The sequence below is a fragment of the Anabrus simplex genome, chromosome 4, assembly GCF_040414725.1.
Source record: "Anabrus simplex isolate iqAnaSimp1 chromosome 4, ASM4041472v1, whole genome shotgun sequence".
In the NCBI taxonomy this organism is placed as follows: Eukaryota; Metazoa; Arthropoda; class Insecta; order Orthoptera; family Tettigoniidae; genus Anabrus; species Anabrus simplex.
The window spans coordinates 416,148,268-416,166,871 of NC_090268.1; the positions used below are offsets into that span (position 1 = coordinate 416,148,268).

Sequence of the window (18,604 nt, forward strand, 5' to 3'; positions counted from 1 at the left end):
GTTTTAACTTTACAGACTACCATCGTTCAATGTATTCCACTACAAATACTTGCTGTTAATCTGTACATATTGTTACAATTTCAAGTCTAATGTTATCATTTTACTTTTTATTATGGCATTGTCACTCTTTTAACATTTTTTATCATTTTAGCTCGGGGCCCTGACCTAGTCTTTGTAAATTAACGGCTGATGATGTTCGCTATGTCGAACGAAACATGTTCCATTATTTAAGACACCTCATGATTATTTTATAATTCAATGAGTAATGTATTGTATTGAGTAGGTGGTTGTTAATAAAAGGATTTTATAATTTTAATACAGTATCCAGTATTCGGGAGATAGTAGGTTCGAACCCTACTGTCAGCAGTCCTGAAGATGGTTTTCCGTGGTTTCCCAATTTCACACCAGGCAAATGCTTGGGCTGGCCACGATTGCTTCCTTCCCAGTCCTAGCCCTTTCCTGTCCCATCGTCACCATATCTGTGTCGGTGCGACGTAAAGCCAATAACAAAAAAAAAAGGGAAAAAAAAGAAGAAAGAAATACTGGTCGAAAGCGGTACAATTATAATTAAGTAGGAATGTCAAACTTACATTCCTTATTTTAGTAGTATTGAAAGGTTGAACCATCATATATCTTCTTTCAACTTAATAGTAAATAAATCGAGGTCACGAAGCGCGAGATATTTAATTCGACACACATCATTCGTGACAAATTATCTGAATCATTCGCAAAAATGAATCTTGACCCTTCCAGGCCTTCATCCACAGTACCAGAGCCATCACACTTATCCATCACGCACTCCGTAAAATTACCCACTATCAAACTAGAGCCATTCGCAGGAGATATAGAAAAATGGTCCCGGATTTGGGAGCAATTCCAGTCAGCGGTAGACAACAACCTGACCATCAACACTGTCGACAAGCATGTCTTCCTTCGTGGATACCTGCAGGGAGAACCTAAGGAGCTGATCGATGGTATAGCAGTGACTGCAGACGCTTATGAGGAAATCAAGAGGATTTATTGGACGATATGGCGATAGGAACCGCATCGTTCAGGCGCATCTGGATTACCATGAGACCAGTCGGCTTTTCCAGATACTTCGTATAACAAGGCGGTTTCCAGAGTTCTCTGGATGGCAATATTCTTGGACCTTCAACAACGATGGAGAGAGACCGGCACATCCCATTACATGCCTCTCCTTCCTGTGGCAGGCAGCGTAGCTGTGGTGTTGATCACACGTAGACAGGACCTGGAGTGGCTCGCTCCTCCTGCCTTAGAATCTGCATAATGGCTAGTCCGCTTCAGTATTTTGACCCTACTGCTGATTAACAGTCCTATGCCATATCTATTTTAATTTGTATGTACAGTATCACCCCGCATTTACGTACCCGACTTTTACTTATTTCTGTCTTTTACAACATTTTTTGTTTGTTCCCTGAGATTTCCTATGTTCACAATGTATTAAAATCCTCAAATTTACGTTTGCGACATTTTATGCTTCCCGCCATTTACGCCATGACAGGCCGTCCAAGGGGAAAAAATTTGAGGTAAAATGGCATTGCAACTAACATAAAAGGCTTTGAGTAACCATGGCATGATGACCAAATAAAAAAACCATGGTCCATAATAACTCTTATAACTCTCAGTATTGAACTTCCGCTTAACCAACGCAGCGCATTCTTTGATATCGGGTGTTTTTCACAACGTCCTAAACCCTATTTTCAAATCCGACGAGTTGAATTAACTCTCTAAATCACACACACACACACACAAACTTTCCACCATAATCCTATGACTTTTGAATGAAAGTAAACAAACACCCAATAGAAATCAAAAACATGTATAATACCGCACATACAGTACCTGGGTAATGGCAAAATGCACAGCCCAACAAAACTGCAAAGGAGGAGGAGAAGAAGAAATCAGGTGTTTGCTTTATTGCTAAGTACAGTATAAGCCACAAGAAGGAGGCGTTATCAAGTGATTCAGTGTTTGTCTTGCCCGAGTTCGTTATTTCACGGTTATTGTTTTACACATGCGTTTGTTTACGGATTTGTTCAAGTTATTTTCGCTGATTCATCACATTTATTTTTGTTATTTGTTACATTTTCTTGTTATGTGAGTCGAGCGGTCAAAGTGAATTGCCATGATTGCCATGATCTTTTCCCATCGTGTGTATTTGTTAATCCTTCTTTGTTATTGCTTTGTTTTCCTGCTAATAATGGTGAAAAAGACAGAAAGAAAACTTTCACTAGGGATGAGAAAGTTTGAATATTAGAAAAAATTGATTCATACCGCGGAACACGTGTTTCATTGGCAAGCGAATTGCAGCTTCCTGTATCCACGCTGAATACAATTGTGAAAAACAGAGGAAGCATTACATGAAGTGCTTCAGAATGCGAACCAAACTCCAAGAAAAGGAAGTATGCGTCATACTGCAAATACGAGGAAATGGAAAAAATTGTAAAAAGCTGGTTTGAAACTTCAAGAGCCGCAGGCATTCCAATTGATAGTGTGCTCTTAAGAGAAAAGACGCTTAAAGTGGCAAACATTCTTGGCATTGAAAATTTCAGTGTGTCCAATGGCTGGATCGACCGATTTAGGAAAAGGTATAACCTAAACTATAAAATTGTTTGTGGGGAATCTAATGTAGTTAGTGATGAAACTGTGGAAGAATGGATTGATAGAAGATTGCAGGAGCTGACCAAAGATTACGAACCCAGGAACATTTTCAAAGAAGATAAATGCCATGGTGGGAAACACAGCATGATGAGGCTCACAGTGATATTGGAAGCCAATGCTGATGGCTCTGAGAAGCTCCACCCCTGTGTGATAGGGAAATCTAAAAAGACTTGTTGCTTCAAGAATATGCGATAATTACCTACTGCCTACAATGCCAACCATAAAGCTTGGATGACCTCAGATCTTTTCCAACAGCAGTCAATTGGTCTGGATTCAAAAATGGGTGCCCAAAATAGGAAGATCCTTCTTTTCATCGACTGTTGTCCTGCACATCCTGTGATGTTAATTTGAGGAATGTGCAGTTAGAATTTCTGCCTGCTAACTGCACAAGCAAGCTACAACCTATGGTTTTAGGGGTTATTCACTCCTTTAAGTCAGTTTATAGGAAGAACCTGGTGCAGCAAATTTTATTCCTTATGGATGCTGGCAAGGATCTATCATCATTTAAAGTTTCAATCCTGGATGCGCTTCATTTCATTGCAAAGTCTTGGAAAGCCGTGAAGCAGACTTCCATCTCAAATTGTTTCTTGAAGGCAGGATTTTTCAAGAATCATCCCGAATCTCAGCTGCCAGAAGAAGAAGAAGGCCTGCTACCTGATGTATGGAGAATGTTGCAGTCAGACTGCACTACTGAAGATTTTCTTCGGGTAGATGATTTTGTGATCACTGCAGAGGAAAGAAGTGTGGAGGAGTTGGCTGCTGAGCAAATAGCAACCAAGTCTCTCGTGAAGTGATGCCTACCAGTGCTGATGCAAGTGCAGCAGTAGATGTTTTACATAAGTATCTGTCATCTGTAGAGGGGGTTGAAAATAATTTTCATAACCTTTATGAGCTTGAAAAACAAATAGAGGTCATAAGTGTGCCGTTTCACAGTTCTTTATAAGAGCTAGAGCAACAAAGATGGAGTCTCTGCGATCAATATGTCAAATAAATACATTTAACATCAGTACGGGCCGAATTGCAAGTCTTTTCGTCGATCAGTTACGGTAATGGCCGCGTATAGAAGGCGCAGAAAAAAATGACAGATGGACATTATTTGAAACCATTATTCAAGAAAAAAAATGCTCATCATTTATTATCTAATCTAACTTCGAGGTGTTAAGAAGACGTAAAACTCATTTTATAAGGAATTATCCAGCGGAGCTGTATACAAGGGATTGGAAACGAAGATTAATTCCCGACTACATGCTAATTTGCGGAAATCAAGATTTAAACGCCGCGGGAGATTTAATACGTGAACAAGAAGAGATAAGATATACTACAGTGGAACTACGTCACGCAGTGACGCAAGCCCTCGGTGAAATTTTCCCGATATCGTTTAACCTTGAAAGACACCTACGGACCAGTAATTGAATGCATTTAGGCTAATAAAAGACGGCGGAAAGAAATTTATTTTCAAATCAGAATATACCGAACATCTGTCTTAGAGAATTTTGAACTATTTATTGAATCAACTGTACCCCAGTAAAACCTATGCAATTTGGGCAACGCAAGAGCTATAGTAATTGGAAGATGTCAGCAATGAGTCAAAAATTCTATCATTGTTCTGTTCCATACGCACGAGTCTTCACCATGGGTCTGTAAGGAAGCAAGGCGATGCTGCTTGGATCCTGACGAGGCGAGACGATGTTGGCTGTCCCGGATGACCAGTGATCGATGTTGAGAAGCTACGATGTACCCGACCACTTGTGGAGGAACCAGATGACGAGATCCTAGTCTCAGATGACCGGAGGAGGAAGCGCCGAGACCATCTTGAGCAAAGCTAAGTCCATTATCCAAGTCGTTTTCGTAAGTAAGAATATATCATTTCTTTTATTGCTTGTTAATATTTGTTTGTGCGAACACTGTGCGTAGATAAACATCTGGCGGAATTGATTGGAAGTAGGTACTCATCCGTATGAAACGTCAATTCCATTTGTAGGCGTGGTCACCAAGTGATTTCCCGATCGTAATGTTTTTCAGAGATATGTGAGGAGAGATCGCTAGAGTTATTATGATTATTATCAGTGATGTGTAAAGAGTGAAGTTAGCATTAATACCTGCGTGTACTAAATTTAAGCAACGTCAATCTGTTCGAGATCATGCATAGGATGTGTGTTATGAAGGAATGGCAGTAGACTACTCCAAGTTCACGTTAAAATTTGGCACTGTGACTGTAGTAAATAATGTAGGCATTTTAGGAATGTCACGGCACGTTGATGTGCAAGTAAAGGTAATGATTTACATGATGAAGTGATTATGTGGCTTTATATGAAATATGAGTAATAATTGACGCGTTATGGATATGATATAGAGTTGTTGATGATGTATGATGGTTGTGGTTATTGTTTCTTCGAGAGAGATAGTCATAGTTGTACGAAGTAAGGTCTCGTGACTTCTATTGTCATAGTTGAGAAGGTCACTGATTTCTCGCCAATTCCATTCAATGATTCTGAAGCCTACGCACTTTTACCTAGTTCAGGACATGATCTCAAGACGTGTACTGCAGTGTTTTCTTTTATCCATATTAGGTTACCTAGAGAAGCATATATGTGCTCTGGATAGGATTTGAGCCTTCACTGATTTACTTAGGATGATCTTGAAAACTCTCACTGAATATAATTACATTTCTGTATAAATTTCAACCGATAGACTGATCACTGGTGACCTAGATTTTCAAAGAAGAATCATTTTTCTTTTAGCTGCAGATAGTGTCATACGATTAAATAGATTTTCCATTGGTAGTATGTGTTATTATAACTCTGTATGACCAGTGTGGTGACGTTTCTTGCTACTTCGTACGCACGTAGTCTAATGTCAATAAGACAAGGTCATATTACCTTAAGTTCATGAATTAAATCTTGCGAAAATGTTACTTATAGGGCGATTACGGCTTACAATGGACGTAGCTTAGCTCATGATGTGTACCACGAGGAAATATGAGTGACTAACAAACAAATATGTAGGCAGAGATGAATGTTTAAAATGTAAACATATACGTGTGTACTTGTCAAAACAATGCAAGAAGAACTTTATAATAGCCTTATTGATAGTCTTAAAACTGCAATCAGACAATCAGTCAGTGAAAATTTAAGGAATGTAACAGTTTTTATAGTAGGTATCAGGTGTTGATTACCAGAATCTAATGCGATTTCCAAGAATAATTGACTTAAACGACTGGGACTCCATTTCTTGACTGAACATTAGCTCAGAAATTCCATGTGCGATTCTTTATTTCTCAAAGGAATACCACTAGAAAGACTGTAAATAATAGTTAGTAGGATTTTTTTTTTTTTTTTTTTTTGAGGATGCATCCTATATTTTTAATGTACTTAATCTTAACGTTTATTTTCTTGCCAAGAAGGCACTTGTAAATACCATTATCTGTGTTCAATTTAATTTATTTAGTCATCACCCAACTCGGTAGGTGAATTGCAAGACAAGGAAAAGGTAGCTTTTTCAAGAATCTTCCAAGAAGTTACATGTAATTTATACTGACAATTGAGGATTTCGGAGATGAATGACTTTTAAGAAAAGAAGCAATTTAAGCCGAGAAGGCATTCATTTAGGTGGAAATCGAAAGATGTGATTTCTTTAAAAGTTGTGCAAGGACATGAATTAGTTGATTGACAAAGAGTCAATCATTACAAGAGCTTCTTCATTAGTAAAGACTTGAGATAATTTCTTGAATATTTCATTTAATATTTGAATAAATATGAAATAGTGAAACCTAAACACTCTTTCTCTGTGTTCTTAGAATAAGGATTAGTTGTAAGACCGTAGTAATAACAAGCGACGACGATTTCCATAAGAATTAATGAGAATGGTACCTAACTAGATACGAGTAAGAGACGTCTTTCTGCGTTAGTTAGAGACTACCGTTGGTCGACCTGGACGTTTTTCTGTTACGGAACTCACACCCGTAGAACTTAGTTACCAGATTTATTGAAGTTAGAGCTAGTCAGGATCTCTTGTGTCCATGCCTGGACGCGGGAACGGCGCATAAGAAATAAGAAGTGTAAACAGATCGATTCTGGACTATTTTAGTAGGAAGCAGTGATTGTGTAGTTTTCCACCTGGAATAAATTTGTGTTAATGTTGTAAATATAGGTACAATAGTAGCAATTAAAATGTTTCATTCAGAGAAAATATTGCATCTTACATAATTCTATAGCCATTCTAAGAAAGTAACTACTGTATATTAAAAGAATTATAATAAGGCCTATACAAATTTTTAACCACCTACCGGTAACCTTCTCCTAGGCAAAGGATGAGCAGAATTAGAAAGGCAGTGTAGTCAACAGTTAATACAGTACAGTAATTAACTTGTATGGACCTTTATTCCAGTAAATCGATTGAGATTGAAATACTCTATAAATTAATAATATGCATTTGTGTAACACTTACCTCCTTTTCCAGAGCATTTTTATATATACCTGTACAAGTTGCTTCCCACAATTTACACTCCCCCCACCTTTTAGACCAGTATTCCTTGGTCCCTTGAAAAGTGTAAAAGAGGGGTAATACCGTAGTTCCAAGAGTCACTTAACAGGAATAATTGTAGGTCACCAGCTTTATTACAATTTTCTCGATGTTTGCAATTGCAGATCACTGATGAATAACATCAAGTATAGTTGCAAGCCGTTCGCTGAAGGAAAAACATTCCATGTTTGAAGTGTGTCCACAATGCAGTGTGTCTGATATGTAATTCAAGTTTTCCCCAGCAGCATTACATAATAACTCCAACTCATGTCATTAATACCGGTAGTGTGTAACATATTATAGAAACACTTTACTACCTCCAGGTTGTGGCTACTCTCAAAACTTCCATTTGATCAGCCTGATATTTGTCTAAGTATTCAGTGCTAACACAGTTCAATTAGCTACTAGACACATGGTTCTCTTCTTTACAGTCATAATTACCAAAAGAATGACAAAAAGGACAGTGGCCACCCTCTGAGAAAGATAGGAAAATGCTACCCAATATACACTGACTTAAGTGATGAAGAATTAGTAGCAAGTGTGTTAAATAAGATATCAGGTTATATACAGAAAGTTAGGACCATGAATAGGAAAATAAATGGCAAGTGTGGGACAAGGGAATATGATGAATAGGGGACAATGACCAATATAAAAAGCACAAAAGGATGAGGATAATCTCTGCACCTTCATACACTGCTGTCTTTGGATAGATGAACTCTGTTCTCCAATTCTTCATCCAATACTTCTCAGTCCCTAACAAGCTCATTTCTGCTTCCAAGCTTCACCTGGTTGGCAGACTACAACTATCAGTAAGGTGCCATTTCACATCTTCAGCCTCTGAGACAACTGTTGAATTCTTGAAGTTTTTATGATGATTTCATCCATATCTCTGTCTCTATCCACTTCCTATTTTTATCCAGCTTTCATATCATCCTACTCTTCTCAAACCATGGTAGCAGGATACATCAGATAATTTTTTTGGGGTCAAATTTACTTTATGTCGCACAGACACATAAGTTTTATGGCAACGATGGGATAGGAAAGACCTAGGAGTGGGAAGGAAGTGGCTGTGGCCTTAATTGAGGTACGGCCCCAGCCAGCATTTACCTAGTGTGAAAATAGGAAACCACAGAAAACCATCTTCAGGGCTGCTGACAGTGGGGCTCGAACCCACTATCTCCCAGATGCAAGATTACAGCCATGCGCCCCTAACCGCACAGTCCTTACAGCCTTATTTTTTATGCCACAAATTTGTTTGGAAGTTTTGTCTGCCATTCGGTTTGACTGGATTGAATCAACGCAAAAATTGCAAGACTGAAACTTGCCAATATTGAAGCAGAGACATGCATTTATCTCAATCCATTAAGCACCATATGGAAACATCAGTACTAGAGTTTCTTGCCAATCGTTGTGTTATATGTCCACTTTCAGTGATTTTCTATGGGCTGATTTTATCTACACACTCCTTTCTCTTCTTTCTGAAAATATTCAATTTCAACGAACAAATCAACAGAAACCAGCCTGTTCCAACGTTAACAAAACCGTACTGAATGCATTTTGACACAGTTTTCAGTGTACATCAGTTCCATAAATAGCCACAAAATTACTTTCCATGCATACAAAGCTGTGAGCAAAAGCTAATATAAATTAAATCAGGTTTCTACATATGCTTGTTCTTAGCCCATACACATAAAATTTTGAATTTACTGTCACAATAATTTATTTTTTGAAATGTGAAAATTACAGGACATTCCACCCATACAGCAGCAATGTTAGTTGCTAATGCTGACAACAGCTCATTAGTAAGGTACGATGAGGGAGAGGAGGGGGAATAAGCAAGCATGAAATTAGTGGTTATGATTACCACTATTTAAAATTTCCATTTTGATTCTTTATAAACCACTTGCCACTCAAAACTTTACTTACAACAAATAACATTCTGAAAAACTGCATAAAAATATTAGCTCACCTTTTCACAGAAGAAAGCCTTTAGATGAGTAAGATTCATGCTGGGCCGAAGAATCTCAGAGTGAAGAACATTTACAGCTTCATAAGAGTGAATGAGGGTAAGGTGAATTTCACACTGGGGACTGAAAAAGAAGCCTATATTAGTAATGGCTGACATTACACTTATAAACAAAGAGTGTAATTTTATTTTTCCATACTTTCAATGGACATTCTTTGTGAGCATTCTCTTTCGACTAACTTCTTCAGTTTCACATCTATATCAATTTACCAGTTTAATGATTAATCCTACAAACAAAGTTTTTTATTTAAAAAAAATGTTGCTGAGATTGAATGACTGGTGCTTGTTCGATTTCAGTGTAACTTGACAACTCATTTTTTGAGTGAGATTTACTACTACAACAAAATGTTTTCATTCTGTATCGTGCAGGGGTATGGTGGGTCCCTTAGGAGGTGATACATGCTTTCAGGCCAAGGAGATTTGGAGCGGTAATGGTGATGTACAGAGAAGAGAAGAGGGGGTTGGCAGCCGTGGCCTAGAACAGGAACTGTCCCAGCATTCACCATGGTGCAGAAGAATGGGATACCACGGAAAATAATTCTCAGGACAGCTGACTGTGGAAACCAGCCCCTCTCCATCTAACGAATGCAGAGCCATGATCCAGCTGAAGCAGACTCTATATCCACCGACAATGGAGATTTCTTGCAGTGAGGCATAGAGATCTTGAAGTTAGAGTCCGTATTGGCCGAAGATTTAACAATTATTGTTGAATATTTCCGCAAATTGGAGTTGCAGCCAAACGTTATAACGTTCTCCAGAAACTCATCATCGGGCTCCTCTGCATCGATACTCCATCTCTGGGGTTGGTTTACCGTTACTGAATATTGCTCTCCAGCAAATGTTTATGCCACAACTTTGAAAGGGTTGATAGTATACATGACTGGGAGACGATAAAAATCGTTTCTTGAAGTTTTTTAATAAGTTTTCCAGCTTGGATAATAGTACTTGCACAAGACTTGTTGCCAAACAGCTCAACTATACCAAGTGTCATAACTGGCACAAGCAGACCTACACCTACTTTCTGGCTACCCATAGATAGCCACATGCCATCTCCTATGCGGTGGGAAAGTGCACTTGTATGGGAGTACAAAAAACTACAGAAAATCCTAACCTCCCTGTTCACACAGACATCCCAACCATCAGTAAACGAAGGCTTCGCTCTCATCACCCACCTCTGGAAGCTGCAAGGATGTTAGTTGGCAATGGCTTTAATACTAATTGTTAATACTGTTGGAGACGCACATGGCAGATTAATGCCACGAAGGAACAATTTCAGATGCCGTGCATATCAACCAAGCCACCTAGCTTCGAATTGCCAAGGAAGATCTGGTTGGTTCTTAACCGAATAAGAACCAAAACTGGTAAGTGTGCTGACTGGAAGAAAATAACTTCTCCAAGTTGTGACTGTGGCGCTGAAAAGCAGACTGTCTACCATGTACTTCAAAAATGTCCTCTGAGAGCTTTCCCTGGCAATCCAACAAGAGTTCCTGGTTATGATGGAGGGATCAATAGACTACATTTGTGGCCTGGATATTAGTTTGTAATTTGAGGTAAATGTAAATATCAATTTCTAGTGATGTAGCCATATATTAAATAAATAAAACAATAATAATAATAATAATAATAATAATAATAATAATAATAATAATAATGGCATGTAGCCTTTGGAGATGCCTTGTGCAAGTCTTTCGGTCTGATGCCTTATACGCAACCTGCTCGTGTGTGAGGATGGCCCCACCTAGGATTTCTACTGCTTAAGACAACACACACACCCCACCCCCTAGCCATCCATCGGAATTAACCAATTAAGTTTAAAATCACAGACCCTGCCAGGAATCAAACCCAGGACCCCTTGGACCAAAGGTCAGCATGCTTACCATTTAGCCATGCAGCTGGACAAAATAAATCAGTGAAATGTTGCAAGTGGCATTGTATTTCTACAGGGAGAGCAAATGCCTGGCCTGCACTACAATGTTATCAGAGCAGTACAAGAAGAATAATGTAACTTGTTTTTCAGTCTCTTGGAAACACTAATTATAACACACAATATAACACACCTGCAAAAAGGATAATAACATGCATTAATAAAGAATTACATGTTTTGTTCTAAAACCACCTCAGATTGGCTCAAATCACTTTAAATCATGCATATATATGTACAATACTATTTACATTGCATAAAGGTGTCAATGATGGCAAATTGGTGAAGTTGTAAACAAGTTGAGACAACTAATCATACAGTAGTCCTTCACTGTCACCTTAGTAACTTTGAGAAAGTTTTAAGCTGTTAATTTTCCGTTACCTCCAGCAACTATGTTTGGACTGAAGTCAGTTCCCTTGCTTCAGTTTTGGTAGCTATGTAGAGGGGTGAGAGGAATGCTGTAGGCAATAACTTTGTTCAGTGGAGAGGGGAAGGGAAGTGTTTGGTCATCACATGTCTTAGTGTATTAGGAGTATATGATGATGATTTTAATTAAATAAAAAAACAGAATGAAATTAAGGAGTATCTTGTACAACATTTTTAATGATAAATAATAATCTACTAAAACGTCTCAAGTAGCAAGAGCACTGCCTAAATTCAGAGAATTTAGTACAGATACGAAAAGAATACCCTAACCCACATTTCAGACATTTAGCATCAGAGGAGCCACCTGGGGAATTCATTAGGCACTAATGCAAAAAACTTGAAATGTTGCTTGAAAATTAAGTAGCATGAAGAGGGGGAAATTTTATAAATATCTGATTGAGGTTGGTTTGATGATGATGCTTATTGTTTAAAGGGGCCTAACATCTAGGTTATTGGCCCCTACGAGGTTGGTTTGGTTGGCTATTTAAGAGGAGGCTGTAGGCAATAACTTTGTTCAGTGGAAAGGGGAGAGGTAATGCCGCTCTGTCATTTTACAATGTCTTTCATCATGATTTTGACAAAATAAAAGTGTAGAACTGAATTAAGAAGTATCTTGTAAGACAATATTTTTAGTAATAAATAATAACCTACTAAACAACTCTAGTAACGAGAGTGCTGCCTAAATTGTGAATTTGTCTTAGATGTTCATATCATCAGTTCACAATCGTTGAAAAGTTTAAGCAACAATATTATACACATATACATGCATGATTTAAAGTGATTTGATCGAATCTGAGGATTTTCTTGTAAAATGAAACCTGTCATTCTATGTTTATTAGAATAAAGTTGGGGTAAACTGACACCATAAGCAGATTATTCATAAATAACTAAAAAAATCCCAATTTCAAATCTTTATTTTGCATTACTAATACGTTTGCATCTTTAGTTAAAACAATACAAGTTACATTTTTTGTTGTCAAATTTGATATTCTGCTCAGAAATATTGAAATAATATTACTGGGGCAAACTGAGCAAACAGACATATGACTTCTGAACCACTCTCGTCAATGAAGCAACCCTGGCAAACAAGTATGGATCATTTCCATTCACAACACACAGCATGAAACCAGGAAGACCATTTTTAGTTCTTTTTACTTATTTTTTTTACACACACTTTCCACACATGAGGAGTGTCTGTTCAAAAGGTGTTATTACATACATACATACATACATTATCATTATAGACTGTTATGCCTTTCAGCGTTCAGTCTGCAAGCCTCTGTGAATTTACTAAACGTCGCCACAATCCTCGATTTGCAACTAGTGTTGTGGCCTCATTTAGTTCTATACCTCTTATCTTTAAATCGTTAGAAACCGAGTCTAACCATCGTCGTCTTGGTCTACCTCTACTTCTCTTACCCTCCATAGCAGAGTCCATTATTCTCCTAGGTAACCTATCCTCCTCCATTCGCCTCACATGACCCCACCACCGAAGCCGGTTTATGCGTACAGCTTCATCCATTGAGTTCATTCCTAAATTAGCCTTTATTTCTTCATTCCGAGTACCCTCCTGCCATTGTTCCCACCTGTTTGTACCAGCAATCATTCTTGCTACTTTCATGTCTGTTACTTCTAACTTATGAATAAGATATCTTGAGTCCACCCAGCTTTCGCTCCCGTAAAGCAAAGTTGGTCTGAAAACAGATCGATGTAAAGATAGTTTCGTCTGAGAGCTGACTTCCTTCTTACAGAATACAGTCGATCGCAGCTGCGAGCTCACTGCATTAGCTTTACGGCACCTTGATTCAATCTCACTTACTATATTACCATCCTGGGAGAACACACAACCTAAATACTTGAAATTATCGACCTGTTCTAGCTTTGTATCACCAATCTGACATTCAATTCTGTTCAATTTCTTACCTACTGACATCAATTTAGTCTTCGAGAGGCTAATTTTCATACCATACTCATTGCACCTATTTTCAAGTTCCACGATATTAGACTGTAGGCTTTCGGCACAATCTGCCATTAAGACCAAGTCGTCAGCATAGGCCAGACTGCTTACTACATTTCCACCTAATTGAATCCCTCCCTGCCATTTTATACCTTTCAGCAGATGATCCATGTAAACTACAAACAGCAAAGGTGAAAGATTACAGCCTTGTCTAACCCCTGTAAGTACCCTGAACCAAGAACTCATTCTGCCATCAATTCTCACTGAAGCCCAATTGTCAACATAAATGCCTTTGATTGCTTTTAATAATCTGCCTTTAATTCCATAGTCCCCCAGTATGGCGAACATCTTTTCCCTCGGTACCCTGTCATATGCTTTCTCTAGATCTACGAAACATAAACACAACTGCCTATTCCTCTCGTAGCACTTTTCAATTACCTGGCGCATACTGAAAATCTGATCCTGACAGCCTCTCTGTGGTCTGAAACCACACTGGTTTTCATCCAACTTCCTTTCAACGACTGATCGCACCCTCCCTTCCAAGATGCCAGTGAATACTTTGCCTGGTATACTAATCAGTGAGATACCTCGATAGTTGTTGCAATCCTTCCTGTTCCCTTGCTTATAAATAGGTGCAATTACTGCTTTTGCCCAATCTGAAGGTACCTTACCAACACTCCACGCTAATTTTACTACTCTATGAAGCCATTTCATCCCTGCCTTCCCACTATACTTCACCATTTCAGGTCTAATTTCATCTATTCCTGCTGCTTTATGACAATGGAGTTTATTTACCATCCTTTCCACTTCCTCAAGCATAATTTCACCAACATCATTTTCCTCCTCCCCTTGAGCTTCGCTGTTCACAACACCACCAGGATGATTTCCTTTTACATTGAGAAGATGTTCAAAATATTCCCTCCACCTCTCCAGTGATTCCCTGGGATCTATTATGAGTTCACCTGAATTACTCAAAACACTGTTCATTTCCTTTTTCCCTCCCTTCCTAAGATTCTTTATTACTGTCCAGAAAGGTTTCCCTGCTGCTTGACCTAGCCTTTCCAGGTTGTTACCAAAATCTTCCCATGACTTCTTTTTGGATTCAACAATTATTTGTTTCGCTCTGTTTCTTTCATCTACATACAACTCCCTATCTGCCTCGGCCCTTGTTTGGAGCCATTTCTTATAAGCCTTCTTTTTACGTTTACAAGCTGCTCTCACTTCATCATTCCACCAAGATGTTCGCCTTTTCCCGTCTTTACACACAGTTGTTCCAAGGCATTCCCTGGCTGTTTCTACTACAGCATCCCTATATGCCACCCATTCACTTTCTATATCCTGAACCTGCTTAATGTCTACTGTTCGAAACTTCTCACTAATCATATCCATGTACTTCCGTCTAATTTCCTCGTCCTGGAGATTTTCTACCCTTATTCGTTTGCAGACAGATTTCACTTTCTCTACCTTAGGCCTAGAGATACTTAGTTCACTACAGATCAGATAGTGGTCTGTATCATCGAAAAATCCCCGGAAAACTCGTACATTCCTAACAGATTTCCTGAATTCGAAGTCTGTTAAGATATAGTCTATTATGGATCTGGTACCCCTAGCCTCCCACGTGTAGCGGTGAATAGCCTTATGCTTGAAGAATGTATTTGTAACAGCTAAACCCATACTAGCACAGAAGTCCAGCAAACGCTTCCCATTCCCATTAGCTTCCATATCTTCCCCACATTTACCAATCACCCTTTCGTATCCTTCAGTTCTATTCCCAACTCTCGCATTGAAATCGCCCATTAGCACTATTCTATCCTTGCTGTTTACCCTGACTACGATGTCACTCAATGCTTCATAAAACTTGTCAACTTCATCCTCATCTGCACCCTCACATGGTGAATACACGGACACAATTCTAGTCCTAATTCCTCCAACAGACAAATCTACCCACATCATTCGCTCATTTACGTGCCTAACAGAAACTATGTTCCGTGCAATGGTATTCCTGATAAAGAGCCCTACCCCAGACTCTGCCCTTCCCTTTCTAACACCCGTCAAGTACACTTTATAATCTCCTATCTCTTCCTCGTTATCTCCCCTTACCCGAATATCACTTACTCCTAGCACATCCAGATCCATCCTCTTTGCTGACTCAGCCAGTTCTACTTTCTTTCTTCCATAAGCCCCATTAATATTGATAGCTCCCCATCGAATTCCATTTCGTTCGCCAAGTTGTTTCCAAGGAGTCCCTCGCCTGTCAAATGGGAGTGGGACTCCGTTACTCCCATAGGTCCGAGGCTTGCTTAAAATGTTCTGAGCTCGGTCGATTCATGAAGCAGGATGCTGCCCTACTTGCACATAGTCCAAGTGAGGATCTCTCCTCTAACGGGTTATGGACCACCGGTGGATTGTATAGTCCTAGCCGCCTGAGCACAAGGAGGACCACGACTCAGAATATGTCCGAGATGCCCACTCCCATTCCATAGCAACTGGTATCCCGACTCTCAGGACCACTTACTAGGCCACTCAGCCGTTGCCCATGGTTCACGAACTAGGACGTGACTACAGTAACCCACAAACATGAACCATGGGTTTCGTTCATACGCATTGCAGTAGTTTAATACTATAGAATGGTATGAGCAACCCCGAACAAATATGTGTAAATCCTTAAAAGTTGTACCATATCCAATCATAGGTATGTTCCATGTGCCTTTTATTATATGTTTCTTTCACTTTCCCACAACCTTCTTATGGTGGAAATAACAAAAGGAGGAACTTATTGACCTGCAGCAGAAACATGCCATTATATTCAATATTTCACACTTTTTCACAATTAGTTTGACTTCCATTGCCTCTCTTCCCTCACAGAGATATAACTATTTTCCTTTGGCTTGAGCCAAGGAAGAACCTCAGATTCTTATGTCAAGTGAAAAAGTCCAGAACCCAGTCAACGCCTGCAATTTGTGTTTCATTATTAAATTAGTATTTTAACCCATTTGAAAACATAATATGCCAAGCTTTGTAGCACTTTGCACACTAACCCATATCCAATAGTCTAGTTCCAAAAATATCTTTCATTTTAGATTCATATCTATTGTACATAGCTCGGATCTTTGTAATTCGGCGTTTTGCTGTTGCTGATCCTGAATAAATAAATAAATAAATAAATAAATAAATAAATAAATAAATAAATAAATAAATAAATAAATGTTCTACCAACTTCAATTCTATATCTTGAGGAAAAGCAGTACGCTGCCCAAATTTATAAATGTGCACCTTACTAATCACCTGCCACCTTAAAGAACTGCATGGAACTGAAAATGCTGCAGCCACTGTTGCTTGTGGCCTTCCTTAAAAGCCTTAATGGTTAACAACATACACTATGTTATCAAAAGTATCCGAACACCCGCAAAAACATACGTATTTCACCTTAGGTGCATTGTGCTGTCACCTACTGCCAGGTATTCCATAGCAGCAAACTCTGTAGTCATTCGATATCGTGAGAGAGCAGAATGGGGCGCTCCGCAGAACCCACGGAGTTCAAACGTGGTCAGGGGATTGGGTGTCACTTGTGTCAGAAGTCTGTACGCGAGATTTCCACACTCCTAAACATCCCTAGGTCCAATGTTTCTGATGTGATAGTGAAGTGGAAACGTGAAGGGACACATACAGCATGAAAGCGTACAGGCCGACCTTGCCTGTTGACTGACAGAGACCGCCGACAGCTGAAGAGGGTCGTCAAGTGTAATAGGTAGGCATCTATCTAGACCATCACACAGGAATTCCAAACTGCATCAGGATCCACTCCAAGTACTATGACAGTTCGGCAGGAGGTGAGAAAACTTGGATTTCATGGTCGAGCAGCTGCCCATAAGCCACACATCAGCCTCGCTTGGTGTAAGGAGCGTAAACATTGGAACTAAACAGTGGAAAAACGTTGTGTGGAGTGACGAATCACAGTACACAATGTGGCGATCTGATGGCAGGGTGTGGGTATGGTGAATACCCAGTCAACGTCACCTGCCAGCGTGTGTAGTGCCAACAGTAAAATTCGGAGGCGGTGGTGTTATGGTGTGGTCGTGCTTTTCATGGAGGGGGCTTGCACCCTTTGTTGTTTCGTGTGGCACTATCACAGCACAGGCCTACATTGATGTTTTAAGCACCTTCTTGCTTCCCACTGTTGAAGAGCACTTCGGGGATGGCGATTGCATCTTTCAACACGATCGAGCACCTGTTCATAATGCATGGCCTGTGGCGGAGTGGTTACACGACAATAACATCCCTGTCATGGACTGGCCTGCCCAGAGTCCCCACCTGAATCCTATAGAACACCTTTGGGATGTTTTGGAACGCCGACTTCATGCCAGGCCTCACCGACTGACATCGCTACCTCTCCTCAGTGCAGCGCTCTGTGAAAAATGGGCTGCCATTCCCCAAGCAACCTTCCAGCACCTGATTGAACATATTCCTGTGAGACTGGAAGCTGTCATCAAGGCTAAGGGTGGGCCAACACCATATTGAATTCCAGCATTACCGATGGAGGGCGCCACGAACTTGTACGTCATGTTCAGCCAGGTGTCCGGATACTTTTGATCAGAGTGTATTCTCTTCCATCCAAGAGCAGCAATCAGTGGTCCTTCGATGATTAAACACCATTCTGTAATTAAATACAGCACTCGTTAACAATTATTAACATTCATTAAAATGAATAGTCAATTAAAGGTATGAATGTGTCCATTTGTAACGAGTTCTATTTCATTTAGTATGCCTAAGAAAATCAAGAGATGGCACTACTGTACCATTCTTGCATCCTGAGAGAGCGGAGGGGCCATTATCAAGCTTTGGCTTGAACAGGGCCTGTCAGGGTGCATGCACTGGTGCATTGTGCGGCACAATGTGCAAAAAGACTACTTCGCTAGGTTGATCAGAGTGCAAACCCCCACTCCTGGATTTTAAGCAACAGCGCTGTCTTTCTCTTTCCCACGCCTGTCTCCCCTTCCTCACTTGCTTTGCAGCACTTCATGACCCGAGCAGAGTTGAGCCAAGCTTAGCCGAGTCACTCCAAGAAAAAGCG

General features: G+C 39.6%; 1 protein-coding gene across 1 annotated transcript in view; it reads right to left on the reverse strand.

Annotated features, from left to right (window-relative positions):
* The window catches only part of LOC136872781 (F-box only protein 33), a 71,532-nt gene that overhangs the window by 42,051 nt on the left and 10,877 nt on the right, over window positions 1–18,604 (reverse strand). The window contains exon 4 of the mRNA XM_067146623.2: window positions 9,173–9,293. Within this exon, the coding sequence (XP_067002724.2) occupies window positions 9,173–9,293 (121 nt within the window). The remainder of the gene's footprint in view (window positions 1–9,172; window positions 9,294–18,604) is intronic.